This window comes from Ambystoma mexicanum, chromosome 3p (assembly GCF_040938575.1).
Source record: "Ambystoma mexicanum isolate Mex_15411 chromosome 3p, UKY_AmexF1_1, whole genome shotgun sequence".
NCBI classification, from domain to species: domain Eukaryota; kingdom Metazoa; phylum Chordata; class Amphibia; order Caudata; family Ambystomatidae; genus Ambystoma; species Ambystoma mexicanum.
This window is the reverse complement of record NC_090925.1, coordinates 118061682-118084093: the sequence shown is the minus strand read 5'-3', so window position 1 is coordinate 118084093 and position 22412 is coordinate 118061682. Positions and strand designations below refer to the sequence as shown.

Below are 22412 nucleotides of genomic sequence, written 5' to 3'. Positions count from 1 at the left end.
CTATCAGAACTGTCTACCCCTTCCTTTAACACCACTCAGTACCCTGTAGTTCCCCACATCTCTATCTATTTAGAGTTGAGGAACCTAAGTCCTGAGAAAATACTGAGATGAAGAAGAGTGCTACTGAACTCCATGGTGATCAGAAGTTTAGTAATGTGACGAGGAGCAAGGCTGGAGCAATGAGGTATATCTATGGGACCAGAATGTGCAGTCTAGTTGTTGCAGACTGCTTATTGGTTATATGGAGTAAAATCAGAATAAATACTAAACCATTGGTGAAGCCTGCCCCAGAGGAACTGAGAGTGAAGTTTGAATGCTGCAGATGGAGAAACTTGGGAAGAAGCTGTAGACCAGGAAGACGTTGTAACAAAGACGCTGTCTGTGAAGGTGCTGCCAAAAACCGGCAGACAACGAGAAGGAGATGAGAAACTAAGCGAGCAGAAGACTTGGGATGCCTCCTGGAGCGATGCTGCACAGCCCAAACACAGCATGAGCAGAGCAGGTGATTAGAAGGATTAGAAGGTCGCCCAGAGAGTAGAGGAGGCAGAGGAGGACACCACACAGCAGGAACCTGATAACATGGTACAGGTGCTGCCTGGGTCCATAAGAGGGGCTGGAATCCAAACAAGGGGAACCTAAGGTGGTCGAGAACCCAATAGGAGTGGAAGTTGATATTCTCCAGCATTTGATCTTTCATGGATTCACATGCTTAGAATATTCCCCGTCGACAGACTGGGAACCCTCAGTAAGCTTATAAAGCCGTTTCCCATAGGAAAACGTTCAACACTTTTGTGTCCTATTTATGTCGTTTTGGGCCGCGCACGCATGCCCCACTAGGACGTAGCGGTATAAATGCCCCGCCCCCGCGGCTCCCTTCAGATTTCAACCATCTCCAAAGTAGTGGGAGCACCTCGTGTAGTCTACTATTTTGTTTGGGTTGTGCTGTTGCAGTTTTCTCCTGATGTCGGGAAAAGCGCTGTTCCGCCCGTGCGCTACGTGCGGGTTGAAGAAGGTGTACGAGGGGGACGGACATATGGACTGCTTATACTATCTCCACCCTCATCATTCGTCAGACCAGTGCGACATATGTAAGGGCTTCTCCCAGAAGACTCTTAAAGATCGGAGTCGAAGACTTGTGGCTTGGTTGAATGATGGAGCGGGGGCATACCCGCCTTCGAAGGTGGGCTCCACGCACAGCGCGGCCTCAGTGTCAAAATCTTCAGGGGCCCCACGCCGCTCAACGTCGTCGGAACCCCCAGTGAAGAAATTGCGACCGGCGGAGAAAGAATCATCGGAAGGCCATTCCAAGGACTCTTCGTCGAAGAAGGCCTCGTCATCCTCATCTTCAACGAGGAAAGACAGAAAAGAAAAATCTAAATCCTCCTCGTGTGATCGTCATAGATCGGCCTTGGGTCGAGAAGCAGAAAAACAGGTCGAGTTCGGAAAAGGCGGGAACACCTCATAGGCCTGCACGACCACCACCGTCATCGACGGTTGGGCAGTCGTCGACTACTTCTCTGCCGCTGATGCAGTTGGCCTCAACCGTTCCTGGACCGCAGACGACGACGATGTCGATGACGGAGCCGACTATCACTTCATCGACGGAGATCCCGCAAGAGGCCTGGCGTCCAGAGGTATGCGACCCAATTTTGCCAGAGACACTTCTGCAGCAAGAGGCCTTGTCGGTATCCTCGGGAGACGAGGAGGTGAGAATAGCCGGCCGTGCAGACCTAGGGTTACAAGGGGCTCCCAGGCCTCTCTCCGGGAGCATTCCGGGTTCTACCCCTCAGCTCAATCCACAGTCACTTTTGTCATTGGAAGTCTTATCCACTTTGAAAACGTTGCTGAAGACACTGGATGACAGACTACCTCGAACAACTCCGGCTAGGTCGGTCATCGACGACCCATGGCCCGTCTCGTCGACCACCGCCGTCAACCCCCACGGCAGTGCCGCCGGATGCAAACCTCTCGGCTCCACGCCGCGAGGAAGGGGAGCTGATGGATTCAGACTCGGACAGCAGAGTCTCGTCAGTTGTCTCCCTCTCCCCTCCAGGGATCCAACCTGGGAGTCCGAAGCAGAATTGGAAACCCCAAGAAGCCCGGCTCAGCCGTCTCCCCCAGACGATATTGGGTCATTTCACACCATGATGGCCAGGGCTTGTACAGAATTCGGGCTGGCCCAGGAAGAAGAGAAAAAAGGACTGTTTTCTTTTCGACCACATGGGGAAAAGGAGAAGGTCAGTGTTTTCAGTACCCATCCTGGATCATGTGTGGAAGGAAGGATTGCAGACCATGTGCCACCCTTTCACGGAACCAGCGATAAAGGGTCGTCTACAGAAAAAATGTAAGGCCCCGGACTCTAATCCCAAGTGCCTTTCCTCCCAACCAACTCCAGACTCAGTGGTATCGGCGGCGGCGGCGGCGAGGAAGGCGAGGGCCCAGCACAAGTGCATGACCCCACCGGAAAGTGATGCCAGATGGCAGGATGCTTTCGGCAAAAAAGTGCTGTCGGTAGGTGCTACCACAGTGAAAGCGGCCAATTCTTTAGCCATAGTTGCCAGATACGACAGGGAGATGTGGCACCGGCTGGCTCCTATACTGGAACACTTTCCGGATGAACATCGCAAAGTGGCTATGCTGCTGGTCAGGGAAGGTGAAGAGGCTTCCAATCATGCCATAAACATCGCAGTGGATCTCGCGGAGTCAGGGTTTAAGCAGGTGAATAATGGTGTGGTTCTCCGACGGCAGGCATGGCTAAAATGCACCAACTTCCGACCGGAGGTGCAGTACAAGGTACTGGATATGCCTTTTGAAGGTGACCTCCTCTTCGGCGAGAAGGTGGACGAAGCCCTGAAGGGCATGAAAGAGGACTCGGACACAGCGCGTTCTTTGGGGGCCCTCCAGAGTGGTGGAGTTTCCGGTCTTTTCGTCCCTTCAGAGGAGCATCAGGAAATTCCAGATTCTCGGCATCGAGGGACAGATCCTTCAGTAGGCCAGCATATCCCTCCCAGGGATACAGACATTCTTTGCAAGCGGCTAAACATCGCTGGGACTACGAGGCCTCCAAGAAGAGAGCAGGTTACTCGTCGTCGACGAGGGATAAGCAGACCAAGGACCAGCAATGACAGGCATTGGAACGTTCTGGGGGGCAGAGTATCATGTTACATCAACGAATGGGAGCAAATAGCAACGGATCAATGGGTGTTGGACACTGTAAGATACGGACATTCCCTGCAATTCAAAAGCAACCCTCCGCACATTCTACCGTCGTTTGTAGCTCAATCCCATCTGAGCGTGTTGCAGCAGGAAGTAGCACTTATGCTACAAAAAGGTGCTATAGAATTGGTTCCGTCGTCACAAAAGGGTCAAGGGGTTTATTCCCGATACTTTGTGGTGAAAAAGCCAAACGGAAAGTGGCGTCCCATCCTAGACCTGCGCAAGCTAAACAAATCATTGAAAAACATAAAGTTCAAGATGCTCACACTCCAAGAAGTGATCCGGTCAGTTCAAGAGGGAGATTTTCTGGCGTCTCTGGACCTGCAGGACGCCTACTTCCACATACCGATGTGTCGTCGACACAAGAAGTTCCTAAGGTTTGTGGTAGGGCGGACTCACTACCAGTTCACAGTACTTCCCTTTGGACTGAAATCTTCTCTCAGAACGTTCACGAAATGTTTGGCCTCGGTGGCAGCCTGGCTGAGAAGGCAAGGCCATCATGTATACCCGTATCTCGACGACTGGTTGGTGAGGGGGTCCTCCCCTATGTCGACGCACAGAAGTCTGCAGGCCACCATGAACCTCTTACAACGGCTGGGGTTTGCGATAAACTTCGGGAAATCCTTGTTAACACCGTCAAGAAGCTTGCTGTTCCTGGGCGTACAGTTCAAGACCCAGTCAGGGTTAGTGAGGCTATCCCTCGACAGGATCACCAAACTCAGTCGATTGGCAGGTCAATTGAAAATCAAGACCAGACTATCAGTCGATCCTGGGTGCTCTGGTGGGCAACTGCCGCCTGTTCATGAGGCCAGTGCAACAGTTTCTGGCGGACCGATGGACGCAGGCTCAAGGCCTCTGGTCAGACAAACTGACCGTCGACGACGACAAGCTCCGACTAGCTCTTCAGTGGTGGAAAAGCGCCCAGGAGTACCCCTACAGGAGCTGAAATTTCAGTTAACCATAGTGACGGACGCGTCCCTAACTGGCTGGGGGGCACACATGGGCACTCTGCAAACACAAGGCCGTTGGTCTCAGAGGGAATCTCTCCTGCACATCAACGTTCTGGAACTGAGAGCAGTGCGCTGGGCCCTGAGGGCTTTCCTGCCTCACATCAGAGGGTCCACAGTGAAAGTTTTGACGGACAACACCACGGCGATGTTTTACTTGAGGAAGCAAGGCGGCACACGATCCAGAACCCTTTCCATCGAGGCTCAGAAGGTGTGGCACTGGGCTCTGAAACACGATATATCCATCGTAGCTCATCACCTTCCAGGAGTAAGGAACGAACAGGCGGACTTGCTCAGCAGAAATATGGACCAGATTCAGGAGTGGGAAATAGACACTGGTCAATTGTCGAAGGTCTTCGAGAAATGGGGGCGGCCTCCGCTGGATCTCTTCGCCACAAAGAGGAACAAGAAGTGCGAGATGTATGCCAGCAGGTGGCCACAGGAGGGTTCGCTGGGGGAAGCGTTCTCCTTCCCGTGGACGGACAAGTTCCTCTACGCCTTCCCTCCGTTTCCTCTGATACAGAGAACTCTGCAGTGGATACGCAGGTACAGGTGCCGAGTCATCTTGGTGGCACCGTGTTGGCCGAGGCAGACGTGGTTTTCCGACCTGCTTCACCTGTCAGCGGATCATCCGATAACGTTCCCGAAGGTTCCCAACCTCCTGTCCCGGGACGAGGGAACAGTGTGGCATCACAATCCAGACAGTCTCAATCTCACATCTTGGCTCCTGACTTTTCAGAATTTGGTGCCTTGAACATTTCCTCAGACTGTTGGAGGATCTTACAATCTGCGCGAGCCCCTTCCACCAACAAGTCCTACAGGTGTAAGTGGAGAAGATTATGTGCGTGGTGTCAAGGACAGACGGGAGTGCAACCTCTGAGGGTTACTCCAGAACAGCTTCTTCCGTATCTGCTACACCTAGCAAAAAGCGGATTGTCCTTTTCATCACTAAAGGTTCACCTGGCGGCCATCTCTAGGTTCACAAGAAGAAGGAAGTCATCTCCCTTGTTTAGCGACAGGTTAGTGAAACACTTCATGAGAGTTTTGTTCCGGACATTCCCTCCGGTTAAGCGTTTTCCACGTGGAGCCTGAATATAGTGTTAGCAGGGTTAATGAAACCACCCTTTGAGCCAATGGCCACATCGTCGATGAAGCACTTGTCATGGAAAGTGGCTTTTCTAATAGCTATAACATCAGCTAGACGGATCTCGGAGTTGCAAGCGTTGGTCATAGACCCACCGTACCTAAGATTTTTCAAGGACAAAGTGATTCTGTCAACAAGTTCCTACAACTTATCATAAGCACTCATCTATTGTCCTACCGACCTTCTTCGCGAGCCCCTCATCGGCTGCGGAAAAGGTCCTACATACCTTGGATGTCAAGAAAGCTCTAAAATTTTACCTTCATCGAACTCAACAACTTCGATCTACTCAGCAACTCTTCGTTGCATATTGTCCTTCGGCAAAAGGGAAGGCAATTTCAAAACAGGGACTGGCCTGATGGGTCTCGTCAACGCTTGCCTTCTGTCATTCAAAAGCGGGAAAACCACTACAAGGACGTCCGAGAGCTCATTCAACCAGTGCGACTTCGTCGTCGACGGCGTTGTGGGCAGGGGTACCACTGACAGACATTCGCCAGGCGGCAGCATGGTCAGTGCCTCACACATGTACCCGCCACTACTGCCTCGAACGACAGCATGTGGATGAAATACAAATGGGAAGAGCAGTCTTGCGACATCTATTTCAATAAGGTAAGCCCTTTTTCAAGAAGGGTCTATGCTGATTTGGACATATAGATGTATGGATATATATATATAAATGTATGTTTATGTATATTGTTATAGCTTTATATGGATATTGCTCTGTGCAGTTACTATGGCACACTTTAAATTCGAATCTTATGTAAGTGTGGTTCGCTATACACAGAATTGGGTGGGTGCCGGATTGCATTCACACCTCCTCCTTTTTTGAGGATCACTGCTGTGCATTCTATTCTAAGTATGTGAATCCGTGAAAGATCCAATGCTGGTGAAGGGAATAGTTTCTTACCTGTAACTCCATTTCTCCAGCATTGGTATCTTTCATGGATTCACGTGTGCCCGCCGGCCTCCCCTAAATGCAATCGTCTTGTAGTTCTTGGTTTCACCCCATTCTGCTTTGGAGGGGTTGAAATCTGAAGGGAGCCGCGGAGGCGGGGCATTTATACCGCTACGTCCTAGTGGGGCTTGCATGCGCGGCTCAAAACAACGTAGATAGGACACGAAAGTGTCGAACGTTTTCCTATGGGAAACGGCTTTATAAGCTAACCAAGGGTTCCCAGTCTGTCGACGGGGAATATTCTAATCATGTGAATCCATGAAAGATACCAATGCTGGAGAAATGGAGTTACAGGTAAGAAACTATTCCTATGCATGGGTCAAGGACCCCAAGAGATATATAAAGACAAAGAGACATCAGTAAACACTTGGCAGGAGAGTAAACCAAGTGTCCAGGAAGGCCAATATAAAGGGATCTGGGACCCAAGTAAATCAGAGAAGCAAAGTAGTGTTAGAGACCCGAAAGAAATAGAAGGGAAAAGAAAAGCTGAAACAAACCGTGTAACATGTCCTATGTGGAACAGTACCTGGCAGGAAAGTACACCAGTTCTGTTCAGTTGGAGAGAGCAACACACCAGTGTCTGGGACCCATATGAAGGTGGGTAATTCCCACAAGAGCAAGCACAAGGTTCAGGGACCCATACAAGAAGTAAAGACACTTTCAAGGAGCTGAGGCCTAAAGCAAGTTGGGGAGAACTGAAGTGAATATAAAGGGGTCTGGGACCCACACAGTCGAGAAAGGACTGGCAGAACAAGTGAGGGAGAACCCGAGACAGCCCAGAAGGATATGGGACCAATGTGAAAGAGTCAAGGAGAACCCAAGACAGCTCAAAGGGATCTGGGACAAATATGAAAGAGTCGGGGAGAACCGAGAGGGGGAAAGAGTCGGGGAGAACGGAAACCTGAGACAGCCGAGAGGGAAATTGGACCCATGTGAAAGAGTCAGGGAGGATCAGAGACAACCCAGAGGGATCTGGGACCAGTGTGACAGGGTACAAGAGGTTGAAACAAGGGGTTGAGCACCCATTTCAAAAGGAAGAGAAATATGCTGGAGTTCTGAATTCTACAGTCAAGTTTGGCAGGATAGTGTACCAGACATGGCGCTACAATTTTTTGTTGTGGGAAGAAACAAGGGGGAAGAGACTTCACCCCTCTGATACGTGGGAACTTTGTCACTCATCGTCTTTACACACCACAAACTGAACTTGATAGGGCTGTGTCCAGAGAGAGAGAGAGAGAAGCCTCCTTGTGGATCCATAAGACATCCACGTTTTCCTTAGTTAGTTTAGTGTAAGGGTGGGAAATAGGTTTGGATGCAGGACTGTGGACATTTTACTTTTACAGACATCCTGACAGAGTGCATAGTTTTTTTGTTGAGGTAGAGCAGCCCCTCATAGAAATAGGGCAAGGTAGGTTTTTAATTTTCTTTACTTTTATAATAAAGTCTTTGTCAACAAGCATGACAACACTGTGTCAAACTCATTTGTCTGCACCCTCACACAACTTATTGGAAAACCAAAATATTGATATGATTGTGTAAATGCGCTCAACAGCCTGATGTTAGCAACACTTGAGTCTCCACATTTATCACGGCACCACCAAACCCCACATGAGTGTTATGGTTGGAGACCATGGGTAAATAGAAAAGTTCGGAGATAGGCTGAAAGAGGTGGTTGAAGAACGGTTGAAGGAGGAGGCTGCTGAGGAGCTGAAGGAGGATGTGTGAGAGGGGCTGAAGGAGTAGGTTGGAGAGAGGATAAACAATGAGTTTGTTGAGAGGCTAAAGGAAGAGGATGGAGAGGGTCAAAAGGAGGCATTTGGGGAAGGGCTACAGTAGGGGGTTGGAGAAGGGCTAATGTAGGAGGTTGGTGAGGGTATACAGGAGAAGGTTGGAGAGGGCTAAAGAAGGAGGATGTTGGAAAGAGCATGAAAGAGGAGGTTATAACAGGCGGGGGGTGGAACTAGGAGTTGAAAGAGTGCAAAGAGGAGTAATGTAGCACAGGAACATGAAGGACACATCAAGAAAGAGGTATGAAGGAAAAGGAAGTAAGTCATCTCAGAGATGAGAGATAACAGTGATGAGTCTTAGGAAGGAGACATTGGTGAATAATGGAGGTTGCAGGACAAGTAGAGAAAGGACTGAAAGAGAGGAAAGATTAACGAGGACAAGGCATAGACCAAACTAGTAGGAACAAGCATGTTGCATACTGTCAAAGAGATAGATGAAGAGGCGATGTTGCGGAGTAGAGGTAAGGACCAAGTTCCCTAGGTTCCTAGTGGAGAGTCGACCTGAGGGAACGGAAGCCCATACCAGGCCTGCGATAGAATACCCCGACCTTGTGGTGTAACCTGAAGGGCCTAACACGTGGGCATACATCTGGGCCTACCCTGACCTTGAGAAGAAGAGTCAAATGAGCAAAGGCTGAGAAGCAGTGGACAGAGTACCTACAGATAGGACGTCCAGGGACATATGGAACCCAAGGACTGAGTGACATACTGAGATACCCATTAGCGAGGATGAAAGCCCTAGTGAAAGCGGGGTGGCCTTACTAATCATATTATGACGAGAAGCCATTGTGGGAGTTTTGCTCTGTTTTTATTTACTTTACCCACAAAACTAGCCAGTCTTTGCAAATACACCAAATAAACCTTGTTTGGCAAAATGTGTGGTCTTCTGTTTTTCCCACTGTGTGACATTGAGCAAATAGAGTATGATGAAGGCTCAGAGTTTCTGCCCTAGCCACACCCGTTTTATCTTCACTCTGATCTCAAATATTATTTCCAATGAGACCCGCTTGGGAACACCTTAAAAGAAATTCTCATAGGTCAAAAGCACTGTTTCTTACCTGTATTGAGCTACCTGTATGGCTCTTCCAGCCAAGTGAGAATGGAGCATCACGGCAAACATCTGCATCTCTGGAACAGGCTGACCAGTAGCCTACAGTGGGAAACCAAACGAATTCCAGTCAGGGCACAGTGATAGGAACTGGCTGCCTATTGTCAATGTTACACCCTATAACAGTAGTTTAATTGGGATAAGAAGAATTTCGTTGATGAACCAGAAATCGTACAAGGTGTAACTGGACTGCACACTGCACATCTATGAACATCCTATACTCTTAACGCCCCTAGTATCTCTCGCTAGAGAATTTACCATGGGTCATAACCAGTGGGTAGATGTCACTGAATAAGAAATAAGCCAAGACTTGCTCTGAGCCATCTACCCTCTATAGTGCTCAGATGAGGCAGTGATCTATTTTGTAATACTATTAATTGTAGTTGCTGTGAGTATTATGAATGTCAATATGCAAAGTGCTGTGTTTTCCCCAAACCCCACTCCCCCCGCCCCACTGAGCCAGCTCATCCTCTAAATGTCTGAAAGCAGGAAAGTGACATTGTTGTGCAAATAGCGCTGCCATATTTGACATCTGAAGGATTCTGTGGAGCCTGGGTTATACTTGCATCCGTGGTTAATTATGGTCTCCATCTTCTAAACCAGAATTTTAGATTCAGATCCTGTGGCCTGTCCTGAATTGGCTTTTACAGTTCCTAAATGTTTCAAATGTTTAAAAAAAATATAAGATATTTCAGTATAAACAAAATGCCTGCTTCTGGTTTATTTACATATACATGTGCAATATATCTCAGCACACTGATGGCCACATCCTGCTGCTCTTTTCCTTCTGCATTGCTCTATTACTGCATCTGGGATTACACAGTGTCATGTCATTTTCAGGATTGCAAGTGTGCATGCCAGCTTGCCATGCCTGACCAAGGAAGGTTGCGTGTGTATTATACGCCTGACCATCATTGCCATCGTTGCCAACATAATCCTGCATGTCTGCTACTCTGTGAAAGACCATACATGCCATCTTTGTACAGGAGAAAGTCTAATCTACTGTTCAAAGTCTGGTCATGGTTGCCATCAACCTCTGGGCCAGGGTTCATGGTCGATGGTTCTATGTCTGTTTGTCGCCCGTTTAAGGACACTTGTATTGTGCCACTTCTGCAATGCCACCCCTCCCCGTAATTTGGAGCAGCCTCTAATGTGAAAATACTAGACACAGTACCCCTTTCATCAGCGGAGTCCATCCCAACCCTCTCACACCATGTGACACCCACTTGGCCCGCTTCACCCTCTTGTGCATTCTAAGCCTCACCCTCCTCCAGGTGACGCAGCATAACTATTATTTCAATCCTGCTGGCACTCATACCTGCCTCTTGTTCCAAGTACCCTTATTTTGGCCCCACCCGTTGCCTTTCCAAACCACTTTCCTGCTTGTCCTCGAGGCCCCACCACGCCGCTACCGCTGCACCCTCCTCTTCGGGGGTAGCCGTGCTTCCATCCTTGTGCGGTCTTCTGTTGGAGTTTCCTGTGTCTCCTCGTTTGTAGGCAGTACAGGAAACGCAGCCTACAGACACCGCCCAATGTCTGAAATCCTAAGCCTGACTGTAGTTGTCATTCTTGTCAGGATGACTTAACAACTTGCAGCAGCTGATCTCTCACACACACTCTTTTTTATAAACACTCTCACACACATATACACCCACTCCGACACACACACACACCCACATGCAATCTCCCTCCCTCCCTCTCTCACTCTCTCACACTCTCTCATTTGCTGATAGAGAACATGTGCACTCATCTACAGGACAAAAACAATGCTGGAAAAATATTTGTACCAAACTTGCAAGAGTTGCAGCCGTCTGGTCCCGACCGCGTGCTTTTTAAAACTTGGTGAACATCTGCCCTGCATGTTATTTTTTGTAAGTTAAAAAAAAGAAAATGTTTACTTACATCAATATCCTATTTGGCCCCTCCCTCACCAAGCCTCTCCCGAATCTTGCCTTTCTGAAACAGCCTTGCTTTGATTGCCTCCTGGATAACCAAGTGCACCTTCACCATCTCCCAATACTCCAGCCACCCGAACCCCCCTGCCCCCCGCTTTGGAGGAGCAGAAGGGTCAGTCAAGGATAGTCTCTATTGGCAAATTCCTCTCCTCTTCAGAGTCTCCTTTTATCTGTCTGCCGCTGACACTCATGTGTGTATGCACTTCATCATCATGGTAGTATTCCTGGCATTTCTGCATTGATATGATATGATATGATATGGCACTTGTAACGCGCCTATACACAAGTCTTTCAAGGCGCGACGAGGCAGGGAGGGGGGAACAAGGGGAAGACAGACAACGATCCTACTAGGCCAGGTGTCATTTAGATTGCGCAAGTGCAGGGGTAGGGGGAAGGGAAAAAGTGCAAGGGGAAGGGGAGGGGGGAAGTGCAGTACAAGGTAAGTAGTATAAAATAAATAAAATAGGGCCAGCTGGTGGCAAGTGCAAGGTAAGTGCAGACAAGTGCTGGGAGGGGTGGCTGTAGGGATACAGAGACAGTCCCGCAGTGCAGGGGTTGCCAGGGAGGCAGTGCAAGTGGAGAGTGGCTGGGCCCAGTACCGAGGTCGGTGAGAGTGGCCCAGTTGCAGATTCAGTGCAGTTTAGTGAAGAATTTAGCTGGGGAGAGGGAGAGAGAAAGCAGAAGCAAAGAGGAAGGGTTTGAGGTGCTTCCGGAACCGGAGATGGTTCTCCTCAAGTTTCAGGGAGGCAGGAAGGCTGTTCCAGAGGGAGGCCCCTGCCGCAGAGAGAGATCTACCCCCAGCTCGTTGCTTCGAGAAGCGGCTGACCCTGAGGGAGTTGGAGACGGATGAGCGAAGGGCTCGGGAAGGAAGATATTTAGGAAGAGAGAGTTGAAGGTATTCAGGCCCCAGCCCCCAGCAGGCCCTGTGGACAATGCAGAGGGTTTTTAACTTAATCCTCGCAGCCACTGGGAGCCAGTGTAGAGATTTCAGTCCTGGAGAGATACGGTCCCTGGGCTTGAGGCCAAGGACAAGTCTCGCAGTCCTGTTCTGGATGAGTCGCAGAGGGCGTAGAGTGGATGCAGGCAGATTAAGATAGAGGCTGTTACAGTAGTCCAGCTTTGAGAGAACCAGAGCTCAGGAGACAGTGAGCTTCTGGGGGAAGGAGAGGAAGGGAAGAATACCTCTGAGGAGGTGCAGTTGGTAGTGTGACTTCTTAGAGACGTCAGATATATGAGGAGAGAAGGAGAGTGTGGAGTCGAAGATGACCCTGAGGTTTTTTGCCTTGCAGGTAGGAGCAGGAAGAGGGCCAAGAGAGGCTGGCCAGAGAGCTGCAGGGAAGGAGGGAGTGGGTGTGCCGATGAGTAGAATCTCAGTCTTACTGGCATTAAGGCAGAGGTCATTGGCGGCACACCATTCCTGGATAGCAGACAGACAGTCAAAGATGAGGGAAGGAGAGAAGGAGGCCGAGGGTAGCCTGAAAATGAGCTGGGTATCGTCCGCATAGCACTGAAAGTTGGGGCAGAGAGCGGCGATGCGGTGGGCAAGGAGTGCCAGATACTGATTGAACAGTCAGGGAGAGAGAATAGATCCCTGGGGGACACCACAGGTGGAAAAAAAGATGTCAGAGAGGAAGGACCCCAGTTGGACCTGGGAGGGTCGATTGGAAAGGAAAGAGTCATTGGGCATAATACATTGCCTTACTGTGCTAACTGGTAATAAGGAAATTTGACTCTAATCTTAATGATTCTGCCTATTCTCTGCCAACTGAGTGCAACGTAAGTAGGCCTTGATGTGCTGACTGGGCTTATTGTATTGCGGCGTTTTTGTACTACCTGGTCATAATGGAATATTGCCATGTTGGAATACAGAGGCACAATGAAATCTAACAATGCATTGGGTACTGGGAATAACAATGTGCTCTTGCTCTGTTAACTAGACCTAATATGAACAGACAGGATGTGCTTGCTGGTCTCAGAAACCTGAACAGAATATAATCTGCCCATGCTGTGACAGCTGGGCACAATGGAAGCTGGCTGTTCTGTGCTGCCAGGACACTCTGCAATGTGACCATGATGGGCTAGCAGGACCAAATGGACAATGCCCATGTTGTGTTAACAAGGCACAACTGACTGAATGCAAGTAGAGGGGATATTATCGCAAAACATGGAATAGGGTGCGATTAACTTGAATATTGATTTATTGATTGATATTTTATTTCTATCGCGCTCCTACACAAGTGTTTCAGAGCGCGACAAGGCAAGGGAGGGGAACAGGGGAGAACAAAACAGCGATCTTACTAGGCCCAGTGACATTGAGAACGCGCAAGTGCATGGGAGAGGGGGGAGGGGAAAAATGCATAGAAGAGGGGAGAGGTGGAAAGTGCGAAGCAGAGGAGAAACAGATAAATAACAATAAATAAATAATAAAGGCAACAAACAGTGGTAATACAGCCAGCAATTTGCAAGTGCTAGGTTTAAAGCAGCAGACAGGGTAGGTCCGGTAAGTGCAGGAAGAAAAGGGGGGGGCTGTATGGCTACAGATACAGACCCCAGTGCAAGGGGTGGCCCGGAGGCAGCGCGGGAGGGTGACAGGATGAGCAGGTACCTGGGCCCAAAAGACAGAGGGTGGCCAGGTGCATGGTGCCAAGAGAGAACAGATCAGCAGGGGAGAGGGGGAGCGAAGGCAGAAGAAAAGAGGAAGGTCTTGAGGTGCTTCCAGAACCAGAGACGGTTCTCCTTAAGTTTTAGAGTGGCAGGGAGGCTCTTCCAGGGGGAGGCCCCAGCCGAAGACAGAGATCTACCCCAGCTCGTTTCTTAGAAAAATGACTGACCCTGAGTGAGTTGGAGGTAGAGAAGCATAGAGCTCGAGAGGGGAGGTATTTGCGGAGGGATAGGTATTTTGGACCCAGGCCCCAGAAAGCCTTGTGGAGAATGCAGAGGGTTTTGAATTTAATCCTTGCATCCATTGGGAGCCAGTGAAGAGATTTCAGAGCTGGGGTGATACGATCCCAGGGCTTGAGGCCAAGGACAAGTCTCGCAGTCCTGTTCTGGATTAGTTGCAGAGGGCGGAGAGTAGAGGCAGGTAGATTTAGAAAGAGGCTGTTACAATAGTCCAAGCTAGAGAGAACCAGAGCTTGAGATACCATGAGCTTCTGGGGGAAGGAGAGGAAAGGCAGAGTACCTCTGAGGAGGTGCAGTCGGAAATTTGACTTTTTAGAGACCTCAGAGATGTGGGGGCAGAAGGAAAGGGTGGAGTCAAAGATGACCCCAAGGTTCTTAGCCTCGCAGGTGGGGGTAGGAGGAGGGCCAAGGGAGGCTGGCCAGAAAGTGAGGGGAAAGGATGGTGAAGGTGTGCCGATGAGGAGGATCTCCATCTTGCTGGCATTCAGACAAAGGTCATTGGCAGCACACCAATCTTGAATTGCAGTTAGGCAATCAGAGATGAGAGAGGGAGAGGAGGTGGCAAAGGGCAGCCTGAAAATGAGTTGAGTGTCGTCAGCGTAGCACTGGAAATTTGAGCAGAAAATGGCAATGCAGTGGGCGAGAGTTGCCAGGTATTGGTTGAAAAGCCAGGGCGAGAGGTTAGACCCCTGGGGAACACCACAGGTAAAGAGGAAGATAGATGAAAGGAAGGACCCAAGTTGGACCTGGGAGGGTCGATCTGAGAGGAAAGAGGTCAGCCAGGCCAGAGCATGATCAGTGATACCCAAGTTTTCACGGAGACGGTTGAGCAGGATGATTTGGTTGACCGTGTCGAAGGCAGAAGAGAGATCGAGGAGGATGAGGACAGAGGGAACGTTAGAGTCAAGGTTGGTGAGCAGATCTTCACGGATGTTTAGGAGAGCAGTTTCCGTGCTTCTGACAGCTCTGAAGCCAGACTGGTGGTCATGGAGACAGCCAACAGAATTGGAATGAAGGTTAAGCTGAGAGATGGCCAACTTTTCCAGGAGTTTGCCAAGAAAGGGAGTAATGGAAATTGGGCGATAGTTAGCTGGACAAGAAGGATCAGCTGTGGGTTTCTTGAGAAGAGGATGCACAAAGGAGTGCTTCAGAGGGGAGGGGAAGGATCCAGAGGCAAAGGAGTGGTTGCAAAAATCAGCAAGGGCCGGAGCGAGGGTGTCAATGTGGTCCTTGATGGTTTTAGAGGAACAGGGATGAACCTGTTTTGAAGAGGCTTTCATAGATCGGACTTGGATAGCAACCGCATCAATGGTGAAAAGAGGAAAGGACGACAAGGATGGTGGGAGGGTGGCTAAAGGAGGGTCAGCAAGCACAGATGGAGAGGGAAGAGGAGGAGTGTGGGTGGAGAGGGTGGACAGGTTGTCCTGGGTTTTTTAAATGAAGTGAGAGGCAAGGGCATTGCAAATAGCCTGGGAGGCAACAGCAGGGGTAGAGACTGCAGCAGGGTTGGCCAGCTCCTTGCAGATTTTAAAGAGTTTGGACGAGTTGTTAGATGCCGCAGAGACACGAGCTTGAATGTGGACTCCTCTGCCTTAATTGCCTGGTGTAGGACAATGATGTGAGCAAGCAGTGTTTTGATTTCAATTTCTGTCAGTGGAGTGAATACATTGGATTTGGGTGCCAACACCTGAGGATTTGATCTCAATACCTGGCACCTGCAATTCAAATATGGCAATAGTGTGTTTATCTGGGTTTTTGATTTTATTACCAGTTACTCATCAGATAGGTCCGGTTTTAAGGTGTAAGTACCTGGCAAATGGTGACACTGTATGGCCATATGACAGCAGTACCAGCTGGGAGCTTGATTCCACTTATCTAGCTGGAATTGATGCAAGTTTCTGGGCATATGATGGCAGTACCTAGCATATGAATACACTATATCTCACTTTTCAGTGATATTCCATCGATAGAATCTCACAATGGAGGCCGCCTCTCCATGGAATATAGAATAAGGTGTGCTGGGGTGACCGTTGGAGCTGATCTGAGGATTGAGCGCACAGGCTATGCATCAGGGTCTCTTACCCATGAACGTTGGTGGTCTGAATAAAGGGGTGCCATACTGAAATCAAACGTGTCCGAACCCATGCCTATCTGATGTAACATTGGTGATGGGTGGGCAACAGGGCAGACCCTAGAGACATCAGCAGCAACATGTGAGATAAAAGTGGTTTGCATGTTACAGTGGGAATAGTGCTCTAATAAAAGCTTGGGGTTAGGTCAGCTGAGATATTGGATTACTGATTTTGTAATGCAGACTGTGTTTAGAGAAAATATGCAGGCAGGTTTTCTGCTTACGTGCAACTGTGGTTCTACAGATTGTCACTAGCATCCTGGATGTAGCGTTATTTATGGCAATCCTCAGTGTGAGGATGTGGTTTGAATGTGTTGCAAACATATTGACCAGCCTGATAAAGTTGAGACATTTATATATATTCAAGTGGGAGTCTGACAGCTTGTTTTAGAAAAAGGTTATATACAAGCGCTGGTCACAGTGGCACAGAAGCAATTGCCCTGGTGGAGCCCAGAAGAAGAACCTTTGGTAAACAGAACCAATGTCCGGGAAGCCCGGTGTTGCCATAAAGGACTTCCCCATGAGGTAAACTGGTGGTCTACATAAAGAAAATCCTTATTGTTGAAAGTGACATAAGTTCAAATAAGGGTGAGTTCAAGCGGCTTGTGATTATTTTAAAGGGGTGGAGAGAAGCAAGAGTAAGTCAGACATGAGCAAGGGATTGTTCTGGTCAAAGTGACAATTTTCAAACCGTCGTATGTCCAGAAATGTTATTGGAAAACAGGGTGGAGATGCGCTTTAAAGTACTTAGTAGAACAAGGAGACTTAAAACATGTATTTGTCTTCAGGTGCTCTGTGTTAAATCCCGGGCTAAGGGATAATAAAATAACTAGACAAGCATAGCTCATCAGATCATGACCAGAAACCCATGCACTCAAAATGGATAAACCCTTTGTTTTTAAAGATTTCTATATACATTTTGTATCAAGGTGTTATGTTTGTGTTTCTTGTACAAAGTAATCAAAAAAGTTGTAAACATAAGGAAAATAATTGTTCATATCCTCATAATTAATACAACTTGCTCAGAATACTTGTGTATACAGTAGTAATTCACACATCCTTTGTGTTTTCCCCACTCAATTATGAATCACAGATTACTGTTTAGCAAAGTAAATTCAATATGAAAACATTCTGCAATATGAAGAAAAAACCAACATATAGCTGAATGTATTATTGGATCATGTAGCTCTAAATTCTCATACATTCACAATGCGCTTCGGCTTCAGATCCATCTTCAGGTGAGACTGCCTCGCTATGACAACAAATTAAAGCGAATTAACTAATTGACTAATCAGTCTCATGACTGTAATCGTAGAGGATATACTCCACTGACCAATTCCGTAAAGGTCGACACCTAATATAATCCAACTTTAGTTCAACAGCCTCTGTAATTAAAACTATGATTGTATTTTAATTTCCAACTTTGCAAATATAGAGTTAAACATGTTTGGGATGACTATAACTCAGCCATCAATTATTGGGATGCATTTCAAGCTAGCTTGAACTAGGTCCCACTAGCACTGTGCTCTCGGGAAATCTCTTTTGCAATAATAAAGAATTGACACGAGTGCCAATTCTAATGTCATAAGAGTCTAGGTTTGATGTGTGGCGTTCTAAAATGAACCAATGTACCTTGAATGTTCATTGAATTCGAACAAGCAACAGGACAGGAGACCAGTGAAAACCAGCCTACTGCCCTGCGCTTGATTATACAAAAGGGAAACATCACGTGATTCTAATGGTCAAAGTTCAACGTGATGGCATTGCAGTACGATGTGTCAGCCTGGCGCTATTAATCTGCACATTGTTCGATCTTAAAGTCACATGATCGCGCCACACATACAAACAATACGTCCTGACACGAACGCTGTGCACACGTGTGGATTAGCAAAGTGTATCAATTCAGTTTAAAATGAATAATCCTGTGATGACAACACATGTTTTTGGGAGGGAGGATAGCTCAGGGGAAAAGTGTGTGTCTTGGAAGCAAGACAACGCATCACAATACAGGTTTGAATACCGATACTGCCCTTAGAAACCACTTGTTGGTATTAAGCACGTTATAAATGAACAATTACAAATGTTTAAGACCACGTAACTGACAGTCTTGATCTCCAAAGTAGCAAAACCAAAATGTAACAACTTCTTTGTCATACTGTGGAGTTCAAGGTCCATCAAGAAGGATCCAATTCTCGCTCATTTGATCTAAGATATCCCTAATGAATATAAGTGAGTGAATTAAGCTATACTGGACAAACATCTAGACAGTTACATTTTCTGGACCTCCATATTTTCAAAAATGTAACATTATCAAATAATACTGAATATTTGTTGAATATCTTGTGTGCGACCTGATGATACTCATATCCAATTACATAAATCATGTATAGTGAAATGCTTCAGTATACAACTCATTTCATATAAGAAACTAGGTACCACAACAATGGAATGTACCTTCAATTACTCATCTACGAAGAATGCACCCTGTCTTTCGAGTCACTATCTACAGTACTGGTCTGATTATGGAGTGAATTACACACTAATCAATAAAGAAAAGAACGCTTGAGAAACTTCGGATGCTTATGGGCTCAATGGGTGTAAGGCACTTGTAGGGCAGACATTTCATTGTAAGGACTCACCATAACCCGTTGGTATGAGAGTGTTTAGGAAGAAATGTATTGATGGATTTCTCATCAAATTATTTGTTCAGTGAGTACATTAAAAGGGTTAAAATATTGTTTGAAACATCTCAGATACAGCTTTATTAGGGGATTGCCTTTCAGGAAAATGCATCTCCGTGGGATGGCACAAGAGGTGAGGCTGCTGGGTAAGTTCAAGATTCATTGAAGGACGTTTCTCAAGTATTAGGTTGCCTTGGGGAAGAATGGGTGAGTAGTATTAAAGAGCACAGGATTTAGAAGACTGTGATGGAGTGTGTTTGTGCAATTGAGAGCTGTTCGAGGATGATGTTCGGTCGAACCTTCGACTGAAGGTGGCACGTTATGCAGGGGAAGCAGATTAGTAACACCTTAAGGACTGCACAAGAAGTTAATATTCATTGCACTTTTGGGCAACCTTTGGATTTCTAAGGTGAAAGGATTGGTGAGAGTAGATTTCTGTTGGCCCTTACTGGATATAGTGGCACAACGCATGATTGGGACCTGCAAGTGGTGTTGGTCACGAGGCTGAGATCCATAGTTGCAGCTGAGCTACTTTGCATGGCTGGGGAGGATGTTGCATTGGATGTAGTGGGTCAAATGCATGTGACAAGGTCCATGTATCCATTCTTAGGTGTGCAGATGGATTTGTATTCTAGGTGGGGGAAGTGTCAGTGGATCGAGAAAACATTGCCAATCTTGTACTTCATTCTTTAGAGGGGGTATTTGTGGAAGGAGTATTAACAAGAAGGATTGAACATGAGAGCTGGGTACAACTCATGCCATTGGAGAGAAAGAGAGTTCTGGATGGACATGGGCTCAAACACAGTGAAACAGCACTTTTCCCTTCAAGTTTAAAGGGGTGTATGTAGCATTTGGACCAGATCATCATGGACGGGGGTGAGAGTGGTGGGGTAAAGAATGGGACAATGTTGATTTTGAGAGTCTTTCTGTTCTAATAGATGAAGGCTCGCGTAAGTTGACATGACATTCTTTTTATTATGTTACCTCAATTAGCAGTAAGAACCATGCAAGATCTACAGGAGACCCACTGGCTGCCACCACCCAGACTAACATCAATCAACTGCCTGGGCTGGAACCTACTTCATGAATACACATTCTACCCACTCACCCAACATTCTCCCATGACATCACACACTCCCAGGATCCAGGGAGAAAAGATCCAACACATCTCCCCTTCCACAATACACACACCAAAGAACATTCAAACCACAGCAAATGTCTAGCATACAAGGAAAGTATAGAGAGGCCCAATACAACGCATCTCCCTACTTACTTGACAGACAAAATCAAAGAAAACACTCACACTTCTTTCACTCCTCCAAGAGCAACACCACACACACACACCTCTCCCCCTTTGAAAAAAATGTATGTTGAGCCGGGGTTCCCTCACACAATAATACGGTTAGTTGGAAAATAAAATACATTGTTACATTACTACTATCTACTCCTGAGGGAGAAAACAAAAATATTAACAGGTCCTAAAATGATGGGCAGTCAAACTAAGACCAAACTAAGACCAACCTTAAACAGAGCATACTTCGACTAATGAATGGGTGAAAGCATTGTTTTATAAGGGTTGTATTAAGAAAGTACATCAGAAACTTTCCAAAAGTAGGATCCTCTCCAGCCCAGAAGATGCACTGACCTAACTGGACCAATGAGACAATAACAATGTCCCTCCTTTCCAAATGTCCCCGCATAATAGGGCTTTACAACAATTCCATCCTGATGACTGGAGCTTACTAATATTATCACAAACACTAGAGACCTCTGTGCACCATTCTCTCCAGCCGTACAATCACTGACTTACTAGCAGCTCCTACTCTTACTTACACCTCACACAAAGCAAAACCTGTTAGCCATATAATCTAACATTTCTCAAAGTGAAAAACGTCCAGACCAATGTTAGCTTAAAGACTATTCGGTAGCTCACCACAACATCACCTTAATTCTCAACACTACTAGCTGAGAAGTCCAGCACTGTGGCCAGAATCACAACAAAACAACCTTTTTAAAAACAAGGTGTTTGAGCAGGAACCATTGGGTAATCCCTTGTCTCATTTCCCAACCCCACCAGTTGGCAAGTCCAAACTGATATCAAATCAAACGAGTGTGACAAAAACACATGTCCAGAAACACATTGTTCAACAAGAACCCATTGGGTGTTCCCGTGACTCATTCTCCAACACCAATAGTTGGAAAGTCCCAACAAAAAGTGTGATGCAAGCCATCTTAAAAATAAGGAAAAAGAAATCCAGACAGTACCATGCGCTGAGGTTCCCAAAAAGATTGCATATCTCATTCCTTAAAGATAAATATTTCCTAACATCATATAGTTTCCATCAAAATAATTTTAAATAGCCGGTAACAAAGAAACACATATTGTCTGAGAAAATCAGAAAAAATAGGTTTATCAAATGAGTAAACCTTACAAAACCTCACAACCACGCCCAATTGCAAAAACCTTTTTAAAAAACATTAACTGATTAGCGAGCACGTGGTAATGTTTCGCTCATCTTTTGGGCTTTGTCCAGGCTAAGTTCTTTAAGAGCAATTGTTAGACATTAGTTTATATTAAGTTCCAATGACATCCACAACACATTGTCTAGACTGGTTTATAGTCATAATGTCGAAAAAAAAATGTCGACAGACATAAATTTCGAAAAAAAAATGTCGAAAATAATAATGTCGACATCCTATACTTATAATGTAAAAAGTCATTTTTTCGAAAAAAAAAGTCGACATTTTTTTTTGTTGACATTATGACTATAAACCCTTAAAACTATCAACACCTCACCCAACACCCCCCTGCCACCCCCCCCCCCCACACCCCCCAACCACCCTTTCACCCCTCATACTCAACACATACCAATTATTTATTTATTTATTTATTCAATAAATAACCTAAAAAAGGATCATTTACTATGGGGGGGGTCCCCCCCAACCCCCCCTCACCCAACACCCCCCTGCCACCCCCCCCCACACCCCCCAACCACCCTTTCACCCCTCATACTCAACACATACCAATTATTTATTTATTTATTCAATAAATAAATAACCTAAAAAAGGATCATTTACTATGGGGGGGCCCTCACCCAACACCCCCCTGCCACCCCCCCACACCCCCCCAACCACCCTTTCACCCCTCATACTCAACACATACCAATTATTTATCTATTTATTCAATAAATAAATAACCTAAAAAAGGATCATTTACTATGGGGGGTCCCCCCCCCAACCCCCCCTCACCCAACACCCCCCTGCCACATCCCCCACACCCCCCCAACCACCCCTCATACTCAACACATCATATATATATATATTTATTTATTTATTCATACAATAAATTAAATTTCGAAAAAATATCGAAAAATGTCGACATTTTTGTTTGTCGACATTATTGTTTTTCGACATTAATTTGTCGACATTTTGACTGTCGACATTATTGATGTCGACATTATGACTGCACACCGTCTAGACCATTCATGAGCTTACAAAATATATTATGTAAAAGAAAAAGGAAAGAGAGA

At 46.7% G+C, this 22412-nt stretch overlaps 1 protein-coding gene across 1 annotated transcript in view; it reads right to left on the bottom strand.

Moving 5' to 3' along the window:
- Positions 1 to 22412, bottom strand: part of LOC138580141 (putative DBH-like monooxygenase protein 2) — a 460802-nt gene that overhangs the window by 215790 nt on the left and 222600 nt on the right. The window contains exon 8 of the mRNA XM_069650458.1: positions 9165 to 9256. Within this exon, the coding sequence (XP_069506559.1) occupies positions 9165 to 9256 (92 nt within the window). The remainder of the gene's footprint in view (positions 1 to 9164; positions 9257 to 22412) is intronic.